This window comes from Ictalurus punctatus, chromosome 25 (assembly GCF_001660625.3).
Source record: "Ictalurus punctatus breed USDA103 chromosome 25, Coco_2.0, whole genome shotgun sequence".
Classification (NCBI taxonomy): Eukaryota; Metazoa; Chordata; class Actinopteri; order Siluriformes; family Ictaluridae; genus Ictalurus; species Ictalurus punctatus.
The window spans coordinates 6,493,107-6,516,283 of NC_030440.2; the positions used below are offsets into that span (position 1 = coordinate 6,493,107).

A 23,177-nucleotide genomic window follows, 5' to 3' on the forward strand; every position below is an offset into this window, starting at 1 on the left:
CAGCAACCACCTTGGACACCGACACAAAATTTGGTAGGCCCCTTCAGGACGATGCCCTGAGGCTATGCAATTTCATGACAGCACCATTTACTCGTCACAAGTTACAATAAAATGCATCTAAGGGCCTCTTTTGCTACTCCTCCAAATTTTGTCCAATCTTCACCTACTTTATCTCACAACATGTCAAATAGTCTCAAGTCTGCTGCCATACTAGCCATTCAATGTGCTATTGTACAGACAACACATGACTGACAGGGTTTAATATCAAATGAGCAATTTTCAATTTGAAAAAAGAAACACAGTATATGACAGATATTTGGAGTAGATACTTGCACAAAGTGGGAAAATGGCCCAGACTGATGAGAAAATACATAAAGACCTTAGATGTTTTTAAATTGTAAGAAGAAGAAAAAAATTCAGGTCATAGCAGTAGCAATCATGACCACGTGTCAAAGTAGCAACAGACAACACCACAGGTCACAGCAGTAGTGGCAGCTGCAGCAGCAATGTTCATCTAGACCTTTCCTGCTACAGTCCAAGAATTCCACCACTGTACATGGTCTTTCATGAGTAAAACTACAAATCACTCTTGAATGCCTTTGCCTAAAGTTATGGCTCTGCTTTCCTATGATTGCTTAGGCAACAATTGTAGCATGTCTGTGAATGTGCAGGTTAAGGTAAAAAAAAAAAAAAAAAAAATTTTTACTTCTACTTTATTTTTTTTCTACTTATTATAATTTAATTAAAACAAAAAACTTGTTACAATTGTGCCAGTTTTCCGGTACTTGAACACAGGCAGTTGAGATTAATCTCTATGTCTTTTATTATTATGTTATACATCTTGTGTTGAAAATGAGACTGAAAGTGCTGTATTAGAGAATCAGAATAATTTTTATTAATCATTATTTCACCTGCACATTTCAGAAACCATAGTAACTAGTAGAATTAGTAACACCTACACTAAATAAAGCACAAATTATGTTATAAAGCTGTTGCCACAAAACTGCTATATTCACACTTACTAGCTATGAATTAATCATGACATGATAAGAAAACTAAATTTTAAAACTAAATTTCAAAATCTAGTCAAAAATCAAATATCCAAATTTGCATGGTAGTGAGGCAATGTACTCATATATATTGTTTTATGTAATGCCTATATCTTTACCAGTATGCTGAACATTGATGGTATAACTATCCCAAATTTCCTTTTCATTGTATATATACTGCTATATCAGTATACTGTAACAAACTTACATTCTCCTGACAGGGTTGCTGCATTGTGTTGTGAGCACCAGTGTGAAATGAGAGGACGGAACCAAATCTATAAACCTTTTCCATCATATTGTTTTACATTTTAATATATCAACACTATCGTTTCAGACGATTTGACCCAATTCAAGTCAATTTGCTACTATTTAGCTTTCTGGAATTCGCATATCTGCATTATTTGATAGCGGAAAAGATTTCACCCATAGGATTAGTTAAAGGCTGTTTTTAAATCACTTCAGCTCGACTGCTCCATCTAGTGCACAACTGATATTAACGCTGTTAAAAAAAAGTTGATAAGACCTTAAGAGATAAGAAAAGGTCTGGTGCCTGCAAGTGTTGAGACTAAGCTTAAACAAATGAAAGCCTACAAGAACCTTATTAGAATTAGCTGAAAATTTCAGAAAGTATCAGTTTAACAGAGAGAAAAAAAGATTATTTTAATTAAGTATTTTTATGGTTGTTGTTTGCTCATTATCGTGATAACTCGATTATCAGTTTAAAGCCTCTTGACTGATGGCAAAATCTTAGAGGTCTTCTGAGATGTCCCTGCGTAAAATCTGATAGATTTAAAAACTATATGCTATTACACTGCATGCCAAACCCGCTCCCCCATAATTACACTAATTGAGAAAATCTTCTAATATCAGGACCATGGATAGCTACCAGTTAAACAATAGCTTTCTTTGTTAGTCCTCAAACTGGTGCCAGGAGTCTTAGGTTATTCACCATCTAAACTGCTCATGATTGAGAGTTTCAGGCACCAGTACATTCGACAGGACAGAGCTCTGTGCCAAATATTCATGCAACACAGGCCTTTTCCATAGGTCTGGGCCAAGCAGTAAAATGTGAAATATTTGGACAGAAACTCCATCTTCATGGATGTAGCCAGCCATAGTGGGGCATGGTTCTCATAAAAAAAAAAAAGGCCTTATAAACTTTTTGATGGGGCTGAGTGTTAATTGAGAACTAATGAACTGGTAATGCAAAACAGTGCTTCCAGGGGCCTTTTCTGATGACTGACATACAGGCTTGGTGACACCATGCCAGCTATTTCTGATCTTCTGTTTTGGAAAATGACAAAGTAATTGCAGGCATTGGGGTGTGCCAAAGCGTTTCATCGATGCCCATGTCTGCTCTTCGTTTAGACTCCGGCTGGGTCTCCAAATATCCCAAATCATGCTATTATATTAATGACAGATTTTATAGTTTATGACTGGAAAATCAAACATTCCTGATTTCCTGGGGAGTGTGCAGAGATTTATAAAGCTGAATGATAAAGAAAATTTTCTTGACAGCCATGCAGCTGTGATAGCTTCTGTGGGCAAGGCTGAGTGCAGAACCAACAGATTGTTCTCTTATGTGGAGAGATATACTGCGTGCTGGAAGACGGAGGAGAGGAACTCAACTGTCCTTACTCCTTTTTCAGGCACCAAGTCATGTCATAAAAGAATTATAATCATCCCAGACATAATATAATGGTCTATGTGCCCACATCCCACCGCAACAGGAAAAAAAAAAATTAAATATCAAATTAAACCTTAAATGTCAGTCATGGTGCACATTTGATCCCAGGTTAAATACTAAGGATGAACATCTCTTTTATATTCCCGGTTTTAATCAATCACTTTTGTGGCTGAGATATACTAGGCCTTATGACTCTTTGAGCATTATATACAAATACTACCTCTTTGATCTGCATTCAGTGCAAATAAAGAATAGTTCTGTGCCGTTTCAGCATCACTGATGTCCAGCATGTGTTTATTTTGCCAGAATGAAGTATTCCGTAGCCAGAAGTTCCTCTGGTTAGGTCGTCAACTCCATACATAAGCCGCAAGCGTGCGCCCGTCATAGCACTAATCCCCATCAAGTTCCACCACAAGTCACTCACACTGCAGACTCTGAGGAACTGGGCCCATGCTGAGGAAGAACCCAATATTCTCTTGCCATATGAAAAGCCGGATTTGGGCTTCTTCAACTTGTCTTCATAAAAATGATATCCTGTTTTATAAAGGAATCTTCTAGACTATGATTTAACAATATTCTGAAAAATTAAGGACCAAGAGTGGATAATAGAGAAACATTTATGGAAGAATTGTTTTTATATTTTTTAAATTACCAGCATGAAGAAAAAAAGGCTTCTTAGAAAAAGCACGGTCCGTGAATTTAATAGACAGAGGCTTGGATTGTATTCTGCCTCACTCGGAATTCACTTTGTATGAAATATACTTTTGCAGCAACCTTTCCTCAGTTGACTGATCTACTAATTACTTTCTGATGTAGTAATAAAAACTGACTTATAGGCCATATTATTGAATGTAAATTTACATAAGTCACCTTACATCAGTATATTTGCACATTTCCCTTTAGTATTTTCTCGATATAAGATGAATTGATGGTGTATTACCTTGGTCCTGCAGAGCTGAAGTTGTTCACTTGTGGCTTAAAGAGATTAATTGGTCAGGACTACATTAATCTTAGCTAAAGTTAACTATAAGTGCTGTTCTAGAAAAGGAGAAATTAATGGAGAGTTGTGCATTGCATTAACAATAATAAGAAGACTTAGACTAACACATGACACATGGCACCTGATTAGCATTTCAAAATGTTTAACAACACTAACCAGTCTGTGGTGGTAATGTGGTAGTTTAAGGGAACATACCCATTCACACAGCAGAAAGACAATATCAACACCCTCTGTCAGTGAATTTTTTATCTACCTTCCAAACCTGAGTGATACTTTAGTAGATGAACCATGTGAACTCTCTCTGTTCCCTTTCAAAGGGAACTCAACGTTACATGAGCTTCACACTGTGGGAAGTGCCCTCGCACATGACTGGTATCTGAAGTCTGTGTGAAATCATGCCTATTAATAGGCCTGCCGTGGTCAGGTGACGTGGTATTTTGCACGTTGTGTGATTATAAAATGACGCCTGTAAATCGTGAAACCAGCTTCATTATCTTCAGCGAAAGATCAACAGTGTTTGTGTCATTTCTCCTAAAAACTCTTCACTTCCTCTCTATTTTGCAGAAAAGCATATATATATATATATATATATATATATATATATATATATATATATATATATATATATATATATATATATATATATATATATATATATATCTTTACTTTTCTGTCCCTCAGCTCTTTGTGAGTTTGAGTCAGAAAGAATTCATGAAGTGTGTAACTGCTTGCTCCATTTCTATTGGGGGGAGTTTAGGCAGGAGGGCTGACTGCACTCATTGTGAACGCTTCACAATTAGGCAGCTCCACTCTCAGCTTGCTCTCTTCTCAGCCAAAGGGAGTTAGGTTTCGGAGCCTCAGGGCTCCGGGCCAGCCGCTGCTGAGACAGCCGGGAATTGTGTATGGATCTGGAGGAGGAACCAGAGATGAGCACTGCTCTATCTCTTGCTCTGTTCTCCAGATCTGACTCTCCTCTTCCGGGTTTGGGAGCTTGCGTCACTACTCCTCCTTCCGGTATGGAGATTCAACCCACCCTCTCTGACTCTGAGGAGCCAGATCGGGGAGCCAGTGCACCAAAAATAGAGAGCAGTTCTCAATCATATAAAGAGCTGCTTGAAGTGATAACTAGGGCTGTAGAAAAGCTGAATTTAGACTAGGCCAGGGAAGAGGAAGTGGCTCGTAGCAGGCTGGACGAGTGCTTTCTCCCCAGAGAAAACCATACACCAGCCGTATTTATAACCCTGCAATGTCTGATTATTTGGCCATCAGGGGGAATAAACAAAGGTACCCAAGGTGTGCTATGCCAAAGATGGAGGAGCCGCTTATGAGCTACCTCTCTCTATTGACGGCAGAGAATTTAGGGGGCCGGCTTTGCCATCCAAGCCATGTAAGGCTACCTCGGCATTGGTTGGCAAAGTCTATGCGGCAGCGGGTCTTGCTTGCGGGTCATTGCATACAATAGCAGTGTTGCAGGCCTACCAAGCAGCCCAGCTGAATGTGCTCCACAGCAGGAAGGTAATTGGGCCTGAGGCAGTGGCGGAGCTTCACCATGCCATGGATTTATCTCTTCAGTTGACCAAGCAAACTAGCCCATCATATCGGCCGTTCAATGGGTAGCTTTGTAGCGGAGGAGAGACACCTGTGGCTCAACCTCTCAGGAATGCGGGATAAGGATAAGGTCTCCCTGTTGGATGCCCCTGTTGAACCTTCTGCCCTTTTTGAGCAGTTAATGCCATCGCTGAAACAGTAAACGGCAGCATTTAGCCAGTTCCTTCCCCATCATGTCGAGTTCACCAGCACTAGTGCAAGGGTGGCACAGAAGGTGAGTGTGGTGGCCCACCTCCCCCCGCGGAAAGCCGGGTGGACTAGGCAGCCACAGTCACAGCCTACTAGTAGGCCTGATCTAAGATCATTAATGCCAAGCAGGTGAGCTGTCACAGGGCAATGCAAATCTGATGCTTTCCCTCCAACAGAATGTGTAAAAGTTAACATGACTAAAAGACCATCAGGCAGTGTGGAAACTACTGCCAAATGTGTCTCCATGGTTTCTGTCCAACATAGAAAAGGGTTACTGGGTCCAGTTCAGAGCTCTACCCCCCCCCGACCCCCCCCCCCCCCAGTTCAGAGGTGTGCTCACCACAGTACCTCAGCACAGAGCAGAGCCTGATGTTAGCACAGGAAGTAAGATCCCTCTTGGACAAAGGGGCCATAGAACATGTACCCCTTTCCCTGAGGGAGGGAGGTTTTTACAGCCATTATTTCCTGGTCTGCAAAAAAGATGGGAGTATGCGGCCACTTTTAGATCTTCATCATCTGAATCGTACTCTTCGGACATACAGGTTCAAGATGTTGACGCTCAAACTTATCATTCCACAGATTGAGTTCAAGGACTGGTTTGTAATGATAGCTCTAAACGATGCATATTTCCACATAGAAATATTGCCAAGTCACAGGAAGTGTTGCATTTAGAGGCAAAATGTACCAATATCGGGTTCTTCCTTTCAGTCTAGCTTTATCCCCTTTGCACATTCACGAAGTGCATGGATGCCGATCTGGCTCCCTTGCAACTCCAGGGCATCTGTGTACTAATCTACCTGGATGATTGGTTAATTCTAGCATGATCCAGGAGTTGGCGATTCAACAGTGAGATGTTGTTCTTGCTCACATGAGGAGCTTGGGGCTCAGGTTGAACCCCAAGAAAAGCATGCTTTCTCTAGTGTAGAGGAGAACTTTTCTTATACGGGATTTTACTACAATGAGGGTGTATCTGTCTCCAACATGTGTAGGGTCAATCGTATCCACATTGAACAAGATAAAGCTGGGTCTGAGTATCCCCTCCAGTTTCTACAAGAGTGTTGGGGCTTATGTCGGCAGCAGCCAACTTCATACCGTTCGGCCTATTGCACATGAGACCATTTCAGTGGTGAAAAAATCAGGGGTTTCATACAAGGACAAAACCCCTGAGAGTAATCAGTGACCCGCAGCAATACCTACGTACTCTGAGAAATTGGAGGTGTCCCTGGTTTCTAGCAATGGGTCACAATCTAGGGGCATCTCCTTATTGCAAGACGGTAATGACAGACGACTCCCTCATGGGCTGGAGTGAGCAGCTCACGGTCTCTGGAGCGGCCCTCATTTAGAGTGGCATATAAATCATCTAGAAATGCAGGCCGTATTCTTAGCACTGAAATACTTTCTTCCTCAAGTAAGAGGTCACCATGTGATAGTTGTGACAGACAATACAGCTGTGGTCTCATATATCAACCAGCAGGGAGGGTTACAATCGCGCCTCCTGTTCAGGTGGGCGCAACTAAATCTTCTCTGGGCAGAGGGAAAGTTTTTTCAGTGCGTACAATGTACATTCCGGGCAAACGGAATGTGGGGGCAGACATCCTGTCAAGGCAGGAGCTGAGGCCCGGGGATTGGAGGCTCTATCCACAAGTGGTGGAGACCGTATGGCAGAGTTTCGGCCAAGCGGAAGTGAATGTGTTTGCCTCTGAAGAGACGACACACTGCCCACTGAGCTTTGCTCTCACTCCTCCCTCACCATTGGGGCTGGAGGCTATGGTACACACATGGCCGAGGTCACATCTGTACGCCTTTCCCCCGATCGCTCTGCTCCTACAAGTTCTAGCGAGAGTTCACCAAGACCGTCTATGTCTGCTGCTAGTAGTACCTTATAGGCCAGCTCGATTATGGTTCGCTGAGATAATATCCCTGCTAGACATATATAATATAACTGCTATATTAGAGTTTGGACATGGATTCCACCCGGTCTCAAGTGTCTTGCATGAGCCTCAGGTTCTGACCTTTAAGAAAAGGCCATACCCTCAGTATGACGGCATGGGTATTCTCAATCCCACAGTGTGAAGCTCACATGTAATATAATCACGATATAATCAGTGTCTGTAGATTGTCTCTTCATATGCATATGGAGCCGGGAAAGTTGTGTATCATCGGCGTCTGTGTAAACAGATAAGAGTTACAACCCTGGATGAGTGCAGGACATGTTTGACATTAATGCCATACTGTATATTATCTTGCTTGGAGAATGTTGAATGTGAGTGCAGAGATCCAAGGCGTAGAATGTTTAAGAACTAATTATGTTAAGCAGTGAGGCACAAGCCCTGGACATATTTTCTTACTTGTGTGGAAAAATATGGCTGGCTCCATTTATTTTTCTGCTCTGTTATTTCTGGATGGCGCTCGCTTCGGGTAAATAGTGCTGCTCCCTATTGTAAATCTGATGGGCGCAGGTCTTTGGAGTGAGGCTCTTTTGAGGAAAAATCTAGATGGTTTGGACATTTTTTCCACCCTAATGATAGAGTAGAGGAACAAGAGAACTTTGATATATAGCCTGAAAGTCAGTGTTTAAATCTGTTTGGGGTCATCACTCTTCAACCTGATGATGAAAGTTTCTTGTGTTTAACAGACAATGAAATGCAGATGACACTGCATAGCTTTATCTATTGTCAAAGTCTTTTCACCTTCACTAGGAAAATTGTTTTCAGCTCAGATTTTATACTTCAACCACACATATTAAGCCTCATCATTCAATTCCAGTATAAATTCCATTTCCTTTAATATAATCCCTATATAATTATATTAATTAGCAAAAATGGTGCATAGGGAAAATGAAATAACGCAAGTTGAACTGTAAAAATATTATTTTATTCATAGAGGTTCATGCAGGATAGGCCTCTCTGGCGCCAAACTCCCCTTTCATATCAAATGTTTGTCCAAGCCACACAAGAACAGCGAGCTCCATGAGGACCTATCAAGTCTGTGGAGCTGTGTGCTATTTCAGCAGAGCTGAGAGTGGAGGAGAGCTGGAGAAAAGCCTGACTGCATTGCTTTACTTGATTTAACAGCATTATGGGATGTCATGAATCTTCTTTGCCACACAACTCAAAATACAAATTACAAAATAATCAGATATAATTAAGTTCAAGACTAAATCCTTTGGAAACATATATCAGCTGACAAAAAGATAAGTAAAATATTAACACAATAAAATGCACTTCACCAAGGAGCTTATAGGAAAACGAGAGGGTCTTTTGGATCAAAATAAAACATATACTTTAAATTAAATAGGTCTTTGATATTTGAGCTGGCAATGTATGTATGCACATACAATGTATGTATGTTAATGAATTGATTTAGAGGCATAACTGATATAGAGTTGTAATTATTGTAATGATTATTTTTAGAGTTTTTAGAGAAAAAATGTAAATGTGATTTTCCGATCGTGCATTAAACATTTTCTTCTACTTTTACCTTGTCCCACTGCACATTATTGTTTTTCTAAATAATCATTTAGAAGCAGCTTGAGTATTTCTATCAATTTTTATTTTTATTTTTTTTTATGTTAAGACAACCTTGAGTCCTGAAAATCATCTTCAGATTAGAAACTGGAATCTACTAATTAATAGATCCTTTCTATTTTTAGCTGTCATCTTTAATGTATATGCATGTCACTGACAGATAATATCGTCTTTAAATAATAATAATCTACTGATGTAAATAATAGAAATGCAGCAAAATAGCTGAAAAAAAAGCAAACTTGTGGAAAACTATTAATCTAGCCTTGACAGATAGTTTAAACACAATCACTACATGGGAATGAGACTTCCCTGCCCTGCAGTGAGTCATCATATTTCTTTATTTTGTGTTGCAGAACAGAATTCTGGCTAACCAGAGTGGTTTCATTGCAAGATCTGTTTTCAATGATACAAAACTAAATTCTATAAAACCACTGCAGTCTATTTCTGACGGCACCTATAAAGCCTAATTGCTCTGATAGTTTATGGTTTATTTGACCAGCCTTTTGGCTACATCCAGGTAGGCCAGTTCGATCTCTTTTTCTGCAGGACAGGTGTTGATGAACTCGTCTCGATCATAGGCGCTGTTCAGGTAGCGCCAGACTCCTGTCAAATTAGTAGGAATCTCGTAGTTACGATACTTCTTGGCAACAACCTGAAAAGAGCCAGAACAATGGGAAGCAATCAAAGTGTCAAACCTCAGCTTGCACAATTATTTTTACATTTTTAAACCTGTCACACTACCTGCAGTCACAATGCTGTACTTAGTGTATGTACAGAGCTGTGAGCAGCTCACCTTGACTATGTGCAGTTTTGGCAGGAGGTTGCAATCTGCCAGGGTGAGTTCGTTGCCATCCAGGAACTTGCGGTTAGAGCTTTTCTCTTCCTCCATGCTGTCTGCGTCTATCTCCTCAGGCAGAGCGCTGTTCAGGTAGTCATCCAGCTTCTGTAGGGCCTTTGTCACGTTTTTCTCCAGCCCTGTCACAATCCATATTACACACTTAAATCATTCAAATTACATACTGCTTATGTATAATTATTCATTATTAATATATCCGTTAAAGTCGCAGAAAGGTCAATATTCATATCATCTTTAAATATCGCTACACACAGGCATACTAGTGTCTATAAAATACTACATCCATTCAGAAAATCAAATGATCTGGTTTGACATGTCTACCTCCATTGGCTTCTGGCCGTGAGTTTTTGATGTAAGCTGAGAACTTTGCAAATATGTCAATCCCTGCTGTGTTGGACTCCCTGTGCTTGGCTGCCAGCTTGGGGTATCTGAGGCACACAGAGAACAGAAATATAGCATTTTCCCCTTCCTTTCGGCAAATATCAACTCTGTGTCATTTAATAATATCTTTGACATATTTCAAAACATAAACTCAAAGCTCAATACTACAGACAGAAGGCTTTATGTTTTGCAGTCAGCACTAGATTGCAATAATATATCCTTGTAGTATATGAGTGTATAGTATAGTAGTATAGTATAGTATAAAATATGGTAAAATACAAGTCAAAGAACATTTACAAATCACTCCTCTTTGTTTTTATTACTTTTTGGAAATTGGGGTTGTATTAAATGAACAGGACTTGTTAATGAACAATTTTCTGACTATTTATGGACATAATTTCAGCCTGTGCAAAACAATTTTGTTTAATGTATAACTGAAACTGACCAAAAGTATTTCAAGAGTGTTTAAAACCACAATCCCCGCTCAAAAGCACTTCTATATTTTACCAAACTATATAAGTCTACAAAACATCCAGCGACTTACTTTGGTGGTGCTAGCACTTCTTCTAAAAACTCCTCAATTTTGTTGATGTCTGTCTTGACCTCACCATTGTACGTGAGAAAAGGAGGGTGTGTGCCTGGAGCCAGATTATGCAAGTCAGCTGGTTTCCTAAACAAAATATCAGATATGATATGACAAAAAAAATGTAAGAAAAGGTTTTTGATCATCAGAAACTGAAAATCGTGTGTGTGTGTGTGTGTGTGTGTGTGTGTGTGTGTAATCAAATCTATCACAAAAGCTATATTTTATACTTAAAAAGTTGTATGAGATAAGTTTTCACCTCTTCAGGTCCACAGTGGTGACGTTGAAGACAACTCCTTTGAGCCACAGGATCATGAAGAGGCGTTGGGAAAATGGACAATTCCCGATGCTCTCCCCATCACTCCCGGCCTGCAGACCACACAACACTGAGAAATGACTCTCTCATGACACAGTCTTAAGTCCTTTACTTAGTGACCACAGACTTTACTGAACTCTGTCAGACAACTCATTTTTATAGTAAAAGCTTTGCTGAAACCACAAATAGGCCATGAATATCAAAGATCAGCAGAGGTTAATACAACACACTGTAGTTTGAGATGTCCCAAGTTGCTTAAAATGAAACATCCCTGCTTATAATTTGATGAACATAGAGACTCTGCAGGCAAGCAATAAAGTACAACAGCGCCCTCTTTTGGATTAATCGCATATATTTAGCCTATTCACATAGAAACTGTCGATGTCTAGGAAGACTAGTTTCATATTCACAATAAAGCTCATTGTGGTTTAACATTTGCACCTCAAACGGATTTGATCAATCTGGCATTACGCCTGAAAATTAAATGGTAACTAAGTGATATTCATTCTTAGGATATGCATTTAATGTATTTAAATTTCTCAAAGAAACAAATTATTACTGTGAAATAAGGAGCTCAAATAACTGAAGAATTATAGGGAACTATGCCGAGATACAATTTAAGCGTATAAAGAAAAACTCTTTTAAAAAATCCATCTAGAACCTTAAAGGATTATCACAACAGAGGGTTTCCTTGGTAGAAAAGGTTCTAAGTAGAATACATTCAGCAAGCTCGAACCTTTAACCATCCAAAGAAACCTTAAGCAATATTTGAAAAGTATGTATGAAATGGCCCAGTCCTCAATTTACAGTGCATTATTTTAGGAAGTTTGCCATTTTTTTGTAGCCTAATGTAGAATATGCAGCAAACTCCTAAATATACCGCACAATGTACTGCAAGAGGTTAGTGTCCTAGTCATACAGAATGTTCATAATGCACATCTAGGTTTGTAGGGAATAAATAACATGTTTATATATTTTGAGCATTGTGTTAAATGGTAACATGTAATTGTTGCCATATGGCAACAACATGCCCTAAAGGATCTGTGGTGTGTGTAATCATGAATTAAAACAGGCCTACATAGCAAAAAAGACACGGTTTCTCTAATAGGATATTATATGTTTTCACATTCAAAGTAAAAACTGTTGTAAATTCAGATGTTTTGCGATTGCACCTTATTTTAGAAAGAATTAAAAAGATACTTCACCCAAAACATGATTCGATATTTTATGTGTATTTCGAGTGAATAAATCTTTCCGCATACTTTTTACAACTGTAATTTCTTTCTAGAAATTCTACATACTTACTAGATGATACTTTCCAACATTGTTGCCTCCCCCCCCCCACCCCACCTCAACCCCACTGAATACCTTTCAACTACAATATTATATATATATATAAGTGTGTAAGTGTGTGTGTGTGTGTGTGTGTGTGTGTGTGTGTGTGTGTGTGTGTGTGGTATATATACATTTTTAAAAAAACATAATTACACAAAAAACATTTTTATATAACTGTAATAATTCATGCAGTAGAGGGTTAAGAATTTCTAGAACATGTAAAGACCTATTTTTATTCTTATTATTATTCTATGACAGTCATGATAGTATTGTATTGTAGACATCATGTACAATAGCCATTTCATATGAAAATAACTAGGATCCTAAAATTAGCAGACTAATGTCTAATACATGAATACATCTTTCATAAGGAACAAATGGAAGCACAGCCTAGTGATCAAACTGACACTCTCCCGTACTGTCTCTATGCTAGAGCGATCAGATGTCTAAACATGGCTGCAGGAGTACCACTGGACTAGCTGTAGGAAGTCTAGCATGTGACCTAGGACAACAGAAAGAATACAGAGTACTTGATTTGCCTTAAAGTTAAAGAAGGCTTATGCCCAATAATTTGTGAATGGATTATTTTATATTATGTATGCAGAAAAATCATCCTCTCATCTTGGAAAAGTGCAACTGTAGTCACAGATCTATACATAAAAGAAGAATATATAAAATACCGAATCATATTGCAGCTTGTTGTGAAACAACAGCTCTATTGAGAGAGACAGAAATAGGTGTTCAGCTTTGATAAGGGAGGAGCTCTTTTACATCATGGAGCCTATGATGCACCTGGGAGAATGTACAGTTCGTAAAATAAAAGTCAGACACGCTCCATTTCACTTTAAACTCTCTTTACATGTGGGAACATGAAAACAGAGGTACGTTGTGTGTGTGTGTGTGTGTGTGTGTGTGTGTGTGTGTGTGTGTGTGTGTGTGTGTGTGTGTGTGTGTGTGTGTGTGTGTGTGTGTCTTGCAGAGGCCACATGTAAGCAAGTAAAAGACTGCATCAGCACCTCATTAGTTGTTTGCTTCTCCAGCTGCTCCTCTCTCTGAGGAGTTTTAAGGCTGGTACATCACAAGCCTGATTTAAAAACCTGATTTAATCTTCAGCATGGGTATATTAGAGCTGATCAACAAATATACATCACAAGTGTGTACAACAGTACTAAATGTACTGTCTACAGTTAAAACCCTAAATGGACTCTTCATGCAATGAGATGTACTGCTGTAACTCTAGAGCAACTATTGCATTACACGGATGCAGGAACAGAATAGCATTGCCAGGATGCAAACCGCTTTTCTTAATTCTTTAATTTTTTCATGTCCCTTCTTTCTCCTACCTTGACAAACAATTCAAGCTCAGGCTCCCGTCCCCCTCCTTTTGACGTTAGATCGGTCATTGTGCAGGCAGTTTATCTTGATCAGAGTTCAGTCCAAAACAGAGCAATCCTAAGGCTTGGCCCTTACATTTTCCCACTTTGTTCAAGCAGTCCTAGCAGAGCTACTGCTGTTCTACAGTAAACTTCTTTTCCCTTCACCAAGTATGATCAGCTTCTCTCTCACACAAACAAGAATGCAGAGAAGAGAGCGATGGTAAAAGGTGTGCAGCTTTGCCATGGGAGGAGCTCTGGCCCTGATTCACCCCTTGTCATGCACCTGAGTCCAGCGGCAGCTGGGAGAAAACAGTACCTCTGGAGCACATAATGACAAACTAACATGCTGCTTTCTAGCAGGCTTTGATAGTGATTACTTTCTGGAAACCTCAGACATCTCTTAAGTGGGTGACAGATTCCAAAAGAGCTTCCTTGATAAAAACAGACTGAGAGATTACTACTGAAAGAACACTACATTATATTACAAGAGAATTTCCTGACATAATTCCTGGAGTTCTAGCAATGTTCTGGAGATTTTTGTTCAATGTATGGTACATTCTAACACACAACATTCAGTCATGGCCCAGAAAAAAAGAGTAGAGGAATTGGCTACATCAATATTTAATACAACTGGACACACACAGCACTCTGACGTACAACGATAGGTTATATTTGATCAGCCTTGCAAGCCCTGGGGAACAAGATTCCTGTTAAATATTTGATGATTTAGCATTTGGTTGTAGCACCAGACTAGTCTTTCAGGGTTTTATGAAAAGTCTAATATGGGGTAGTCAGTGTATATCAGTTATTCATATCCTAGCAATACTTCTAGCACTTCCTTCTGATTTTTACTAGATACACTGTTTTGAATGCCAACACACTTTGGGTAAACAGTATATCAGGTTACTGATGTTGCTCTTCTATCTGTAACTAGAAAATTTTACACCCCTGTCTGCAACTCCCATGATCCTCAACCAGCAACTTCATGGCATTACTTCCAGTCAAGTTCCTATTCCTGATCACCAGTTTGCAATCACACTGTTTCTTTTAAATAACCTGGACTTTCATTCAGCTTTGTGTCCTGACCATTTGACTGCATTTGAGTATTGCCTAGCACTTTGGTTAGCAGACGGAATGAGACTGTACTCAATGATGCTTTCTATCTGGGGCTAAAAAGACCACTCACTGTATCTCCCAGTGTCCAGTTCAACCCAGCAACAATCTGGACAGTGCTCGACTGAACAAACAATGAGCAAATGTGGCGAGTATGCTCTGTGCTATTTCACTCAAACCATTCCAAATTCCTGTCAAGGTCCAGCATTTAAACACTTCCTTTTCATTTTTTTAATCACTTGCACTATATAGCCAAATGTTTGTGGACGCCTGGACATCACACCCATATGTGGTTCTTCCCCAAATTGTTGTGAGCACACAATTGACTTGAATGTCTTTGTATGCTGTAGCATTACAATTTCAAAAAGACCCAAACATGTTCCAGCATGGCAGTGCCCCTGTGCACAAAGCAAGCTCCGTTAAGACATGGTGTGCCAAGTTTGGAGTGGAGGAACTTGAGTGGCCTGCACAAATCCCTGACCTCAACCCCACTGAACACCTTTCAGATGAACTGAAATGCCGACAACACCACAGGCCTTCTTGTTTGACATCAGTGCCTTGGTCTCACTAATGGTCTTGTAGCTGAATGAGCACATCTCCACAGCCACACTCCAAAAAAGCCTTCCCAGAAGGTTGGAGGTTATTATAACAGCAAAGGGGGACTAAATTTTGAATGGGATGTTCAACACGCACGTTTGGGTGTGATGGTCAGGTGTCCACAAACTTTTGGCCCGATAGCGTATCACCGCTGGGGCAGCAAGAAACATCATAAATGCCAATAGTTCATTTCAGTTATGGAATGAAGTCGTATTAGTGGGTGAGTGGTCATAACCCATTAAACTGCTGAACTACACCTCCACACCAGTGCTCTCCATACTGAGATCTCCACCCATCAACCCCTCCCATCTCAAATGATTCATTACAGGAAAAGGACATACCTGTAACTAGTGTGAATTGTAATGTGTGAAATGAAACAAGACATATCTGCATGTAAGTTATATATAAGTACATGTTAAATATGAAATTTTCCACAAAACCAGATAGATTTATACTGCTCATTCTATGGATTATGCCTCCTCCTTACATGCTTTTCAAATATAAAAATAGAATACTTAGATCTTTATTACTGCAGTTAATTAGTCTGTGTTGGGCAAAACAATTTTGCTATTTGTTATTTTTTTTTAATATTGTAGAATACTGTAAATGTACAGGATGAACAGCTTTCGCTACAGAAGGAATACTAACACTACACTTCATGGTTTAGGCAGTAAAAATTCCACACATTAATGAACTTGAACTTTGGTACTGGCAACATCCGGAATACCTTTGTAAACAGTTGGGAGGTGAACTGTTAATTTACTGTTATTGTACTGATATTGTGGTGTGTAAAAACAATTTAAACTAATATTATATACAGTATGCTTAATAGAATGAGGAGAGAATTTAGCTTATTAATGTGACCACTTGTAGAAAACATGTGAGTTTAATTTGCACTCAAAACTACTGTCATAATTTGTAAGTGAAAAATTACTTAATTGTCCCAGCAGCTGTTTTCAGTGTTTTACAGTGTTCCGGGGCATTGTAGTAGGGTCCACATAAGAATAAAAAAAAAAAAAAAAAACTTCTGGTCTAGACTACGCCCACTTCTGATTTAGACCCGAATATGAAAACCGATACAAATATTTGGAGCATTAAACAAATAAAGTTAGATACACAGATGCAGTGCATTGTACTCCCAATTCCACCACGGGACTCTCTTTTCTGAGTTAATGCTTCTGCCACATTAATTTTTTGAGTTGTCTGTCTGTCCATGCTCTGTCCATCTGTCCGGGATTCTCATTGGTGCAATATCTCAAAAATGAGTGTCTGAATGTTTGTAGGATTTATATGAAAATATCATTATAACCATCAGATGAACAGATTCCATTTTGTAATTGATCCAGACAGGGTCAAGGACACAGCAAGTTCTAATGTCAGAAATAGGTCCCTCGCACCTCCAGTTATGGGGGTTCGAATCCCACCTCTGCCCTGTTTGTGTGGAGTTTGCATGTTCTCCCTGTGCTTCTGGGGTTTCCTCCGGGTACTCCGGTTTCCTCCTCCAGTCCAAAGACAGGCTGATTGGCATCTCTAAAATGTCCATACTGTCTGAATGGGTGTGTGCGTGTGTGTGTGTATGATTGTGCCCTGCAGTGGGTTGGCACCCCGTCCAGGGTGTGCCCCAGCCTTCCCAGCTCCAGGCTCCCTACAACCTGTGTGGGATAAGCCGTCCAAAAAATGGATGGATGGATGGACCTTCATTTGTCTTTGAAGTATATTTTAAGCGTATTGCAGGTATACAAATTAGCAGGAATGACTAGACTTGTTGGTGGTGGAGGCATCCCCATCAATCCGGCTGGCATCGAATTCTACTTGTTTGCGTTCTGTTTTCCATAAACTGTGGTTTAGTACATGCAGTACTGCCTCCTAGTGTACAATTCATGTTACAGGCAAGTATACAGACAGATACCCATAACCCATACCCACAACATCCTGATTTGCATACAAATACGAGGTTGCAGAAGTATAAACCAGCAGTAATCCATCCTGCTGTCTTGTTTTACATGCATGTGAAATCTATAAATTCTCACTGCTGGCTGAAATAGTAGCTTATGCATAACAACAAATCGTGTCATAAAAGCAATCATGTGAATTGGCCTTTAGTAGCCATTGTTTCTTTTCTTATTTGTGAGGGATAAAAAGAATTAAGACTGTTGTGTGTAGTTATTATTTGGGTGAAGTGTCCTATTTATGAGGAGGGCTACATTAGAGGAGAACATCCACTAAACCAGCACAGGGTAGGGAAATTACCATGGTATTGCATCTATACTAAGGAGGGGACATGCATTTTTAGACAACTGAAGTGTAAGGATCCACTGGAGCAGTGGGTTTTGAATGCAACATCCACTTTTGTGCTCTCCCACCCACAACACAGCATCTGAATTTATGAAAGAAATTCCTTTCTCACAAGGAAAACGGTAGCTAATATTGAACTATTTAAGAGAAAATTTTGTGTTGTAAGTTAATAAAATACATCACAAACAATATAACAAATGATTAATATTTAAATATAGAAACAAAGTTCAAGTGTTAAATCAAGTGGTTTTTTTTTTTGTTTGTTTTTAAAAAAAAAATTAATTATTCCATTTCTCGTTTCTGTGATTTTTGTTTCACCTTTTTGTTGATGCATTTTTGGAAGCACAATGTTACCTTTGCTTCTGGCATTTGATTGGTGGGAAGCTCTAAGAAGAATGTATAAGCCTTAGAGATTTAAACTGACACGTAAAATTCCTCACTCTCATAACTACATTCCCTTTGTACTAGCTATGCTGTAGTTACTGATTAATGCAAAGTAGTTACTGAATAATATGAATTACCACCAATAACTGAATAAGACTTTAAGAGACAGCTGAAAAATTAAAAGACACTCCATAAGCTGAACCACAAAATAAATTTGAAACGAAAACCTTTGTGTTGTACTGCAAATCATTCACAAATCACTCACCCTTGGTGAACATGAGAAAGTTGCACCGCTGAACAACCTTTAAACTTTTTTTTTAATGAGAAACGCCTGCATGACTGAAACCTTTGGCATATCAGTAGTATCAGTCAGCAAAGATTTAGATTTTAGATAGTAAAGCAGGGCCATATGCACTTCTGAATGGATGGCTCATAAAGTCAGCAAGATTATACATAGTGATACAGCTTGAACAAACATTATATATATGTGTGTGTGTGTGTATATATAGAGTTTTATATATATGTGATAGTTGTTCACGAGTCCCTTGTCTGTCCAGAGCAGTTAAACTGCCCACTGTTCTTTAGAAAAATCCTACTCATTCTTTGGCTTTCCAGCATGTTCTGCATATTTAAACCCTTTCCAACAGCGGCTATATGATGTTCAGATCCATCTTTTAACACTGAGGACAACTGAGGGGCTCGTACAAGACTATTACAAAAGGGGCAAACATTCATTGATGCTCAAGAAGGCAACACGATACATTATGATCCAGGAGGGTTTAAACTTTTGAACAGGATGATCTGTGTAAATTGCTATTATTTTGTCATCTGGGAAACATGTAAATATCTTATTTAACATCTTAAGGGCAGTACTAAACATAAGAAATAAGATTTTTAAACTAACTAATAACAATTGACATATTGTTATATAAAATCAATAATGAGTATATAAGTATATACACTGGGTATATAAAAAACACACATAGTTATCTTCAGTATCTGTGAAATGAAACAGCACCACCTTCACTATCAATAGGTCATTTCAGCATGCTATATAAGCATTATAATGGAATAGATAAACACCAGTTCATGATATCTGGCTTGAAAGTGCTTAATTATTCTTCATTTGAAGCTGTTTGTAGGTAATTCAATGTTCAGTAATGTTAACATCATGATGGGTTTTTTTTTCAGGATTATGAGCAAGAGTCAAAAGCACAATAACTACAAACTACTACTTGCAATCTGTTATTTTGTAGCGTGGCTGAAAACTCACGTCCTTTGAAGAAAACATCCATGACAGCTTTTCTTTTATTACTGTGATCTATGATGATCATAAACTGCTGAGGTGAAGTTACGAGGTTGTAAAATCAGCCATTGTTGGCTATGTTTAAATATATAGTCAAAAACGTCTATGCTGTCTTTAAAAGCATATGCAACCGTACACAGTGTTTTAACACTATTCTAAGTGCTGCGAATACGATTATGTTCTGCGGAAATTAGAAATGGTACAACATATTTAGTATAACTTAATCTAAGACGTTTCAAACACACATCGCACACACTCCACTGTTGTCAATCACTGTTGCTCAATCAGCAAAGTGACCCCTTTGCGCACTGAGATTATAGTGCCCCTTCTATCAAAAAGTAAAGAGAACACATGGGTTCATTTGCACACACCGGTTCAACCTGGTTTCCATGACGGTACAGTTACCTGGTGAATGATTAAACAGCACTGCTATGTCCTGATGAAACTCTGAGCAGAATTATGATACAGAAACCGATGTATGATTTTGACCAATATTTGATGCAATGCCTAAAACCCGTGTCTGGGTTAAACGCACACTGGTATACTAGACCAGCATACTGAGTCATTTTGAGCAAACTCAGCCACAATCAGTGACTGGAAACCCATGGTTAGGAACAAAATGACTTCAGGAAAGTAGAAGTTAATGATTGAGAAAGCTGACAGATTGACTGGGTATCTTCTTCTTATGTTCTGTACGTGTCTTATACTGATCAACTGATCAGTATAAATACTGATCAACTATTACTTGAAGTATCAAAGTCAAGACAATTTCCTGGACTTTCATTCCATGACATATTTAATTCCTGTGTTGATGCCTCTTTAATAAACTATCTGAGACTATTTGAGCTTTTTTTTGGACTTAATCTAAATGGTTCAAGTCCATGTGATGATTATCACTATCATGCAGCCACACCTGCATGACCTTCAGTCAGCAAGCTAAAGCTGAAAGGTCCTTATGGGTGACAATAACCCCTATTTCTGAACATTAGAAGAAGAAACACCTATATGACATGATTAACAAACAAAAGAACCTTATGAGGAACTGACTCTTTTTCTGAGAGTCTACAATCATTGGCAAAATAAATAAATAAAATAAATAAATAAATAAATAAATAAATAAATAAATAAATAAATAAATAATTTACATTTGGCCCAAAATTGAAAATATAAAAATTTTAATGGTCTTAACAACAAATCATTGGTCAGAAAATTAAACAAATGCACTTCTGAGACGTCCTGTACCACCATTTACTCATTTACTTTTGCTGCAGTGAACTGTTTGGGGAAAGTCCAGGGACAATTCACCTATATAGTCTTCTTGTACACAAAGGTAAAACCATGGTTATGATTAAAATGTTTGGTGTAAAATTCAAACAAACACATGGTCTGGGTGTACAAAATTAAAAGAACGTAAAATTTAAATTAAATAAATACAATAAAAAAGCTGTCTGCAGCAAGTTTATCCACAAGGCTTAAACATTTAAAGAAATCAAAGGAGAAAGCTAGCCCATGCTGTTTATTTGTTTAATTCTTGCTAATTTCCTGACCAATGATTTGTTGTTAAGACCAGTAAAAGCGTAATATTTTGCCATTTGTTTTGCCCAGGAGTGTATGCAACTTGAGTATACCAAATGAATGTGTAATGTCTGCGTCCCACCTTGACAAAGAGTGCAATTTCAGGCAGACTGGGATCTACAGGTTTCTCCTCTTCTTCAACAGTGTTGTTTTGCACTGGTTTGAGACTGTAGTCCACCACTTCTTCGTCTGGTTCTGCGCCTCTGCCCTTGGGTAGTGAGAAGGCCATCATCATCCCATCCTCGGCGTTGTCTTCATAAATGGATTCCTGTAGCTGCTCTTCATCACATGGCTCTCCGAAGTGGTCAGAGGACAACGTGGACGAGTGTCTGGATGACCCTTCTTCTCCATTCTCCCCTGCTGGAACCTCATACAAACCTACGCCATTCTGGACTTCACTCGAGTTTTCCTCTGCCTCCGCTGTCGATTCATTAGTGTTCATGTAGTCTGGAGACAAACTTCTCCCTGCTTTGCTCTGCACATCAATCTCGCAGTAAAGCGCGTCTGTCTCTGGTGTATCGTAGGAAACCGCACTTTGGTTCTCATACTTTGGTTCTTCCTTAACAGAGACATCCGGCTCATCAAAAGGCTTTTCATACAAGTTACCTTCATCTATCTTCTCATATATATTCTCCTCGGCCATGTTTGAAGTCTGAGAAGTTTGGCTGAAGCGCCTGAAACGCGCACCTGCTGCTGAGGGGTGAGGACAGGAGTGCAGTGGAGCGCGTGGGCAGCACTCAGCCGCAGCTCCCTAATGAACTTTGCTCTATGGCCATGTCATTTAAAATGGCTGAATTACAAACAGCTCCCTGTTGCCTCATATCGTGCACTACATAGTGTGTGGAAATCATTATTTCCTACTCTATATAGTGTACCTATATAGGGGACTATGGCACGTTATGGGATTCAATAAATGTGAGCAAACAACAGGAACTCATATCAAACTCCTTGTGTTTTATAGATGCTGAAGCTGTTTATGAGGTTTTCTCTTACAATGTATCTTTGTGTCCAGCTGGACTTAGAGAAAAACTACATTTTGGAGTACCATCTAACGGTTTTCATTGTTATAATGAGAAGATTTCCCTGTGTTCAAGGGTTTCCTGAATAGTTAAAGAGTTTCGAAAAACCCCTTTCTGATAAATAAACACTTTATTTTAGGGTCCAACATAAAATCTTCAAGGGTTCTCCCACAGGAACAACCTAAAAACATCGTAAGTTCTAGATTTAAGGCAAGATACTACTGGTGTATACTGTAGGGTCAGTTCAGATTTATTGAGACAATTATTTTTAACCTTTCTTGCCATTAATAAAATAAAATCCCCAGCACATGATACAGATCTGAAATCCTCAAATGTTGACTGTCTACATATGAATGAAAAATGTTTATATCATATTCTGAAGAACCACGGCTTACCCTTTTGTCAAGACTGACTGAAAACCCTTTTGAATAACTTTGGTTATTTCGGACGCATTATCATCACTGGTTTAGGCCTTTTAATTTAATCCACAATTACATGTTTAATACATTATTTATTTGTAGCATACTTATTAATAAATAATGGCATGCTTATTAATAACATCAGTGAATCACATTTCAATAACACAATTTCAATAATAATAATAATAATAATAATAATAATAATAATAATAATAATAATAGCAACAACAAAATAATAGTCATCATCCTCATCATAATCATCATCAAATCCAAATTCACTATTACAATATTCTAATATTGTATGAACACAGTAAAGTTGACTAAATAGTTAAGCCTAAGTAACATTCTATAATTTATTTCCTACAGCAGTAACAACAATTACGTGGTTTAGAAAATCTTCCATTTTTCCAAGTGCATAATCAAAATTTTCAGTATGAACAAATAAACACAATAGACAGCACCACTAAAAGGTAAGTAACATTTTATAATTTGTTTATTGCAGTAGCATAACACAGGACTTAACACAAAAAACATGAATCTCTAAAATGATATGAACCTGAGC

General features: G+C 38.6%; 1 protein-coding gene across 1 annotated transcript; it reads right to left on the reverse strand.

The window, feature by feature from the left end:
• Positions 1-8,385: 8,385 nt before the first annotated feature.
• Positions 8,386-21,905, reverse strand: clic5b (chloride intracellular channel 5b). The gene is made up of 6 exons (XM_017456618.3): positions 21,260-21,905; positions 11,140-11,249; positions 10,842-10,967; positions 10,238-10,344; positions 9,854-10,035; positions 8,386-9,712 (listed from the first exon to the last, which is right to left on the reverse strand). Exons 1-6 carry the CDS (start codon positions 21,818-21,820, stop codon positions 9,548-9,550), a joined length of 1,251 nt encoding a protein of 416 aa, XP_017312107.1. The 5' UTR covers positions 21,821-21,905; the 3' UTR covers positions 8,386-9,547.
• Between the last annotated feature and the right edge of the window lie 1,272 nt (positions 21,906-23,177).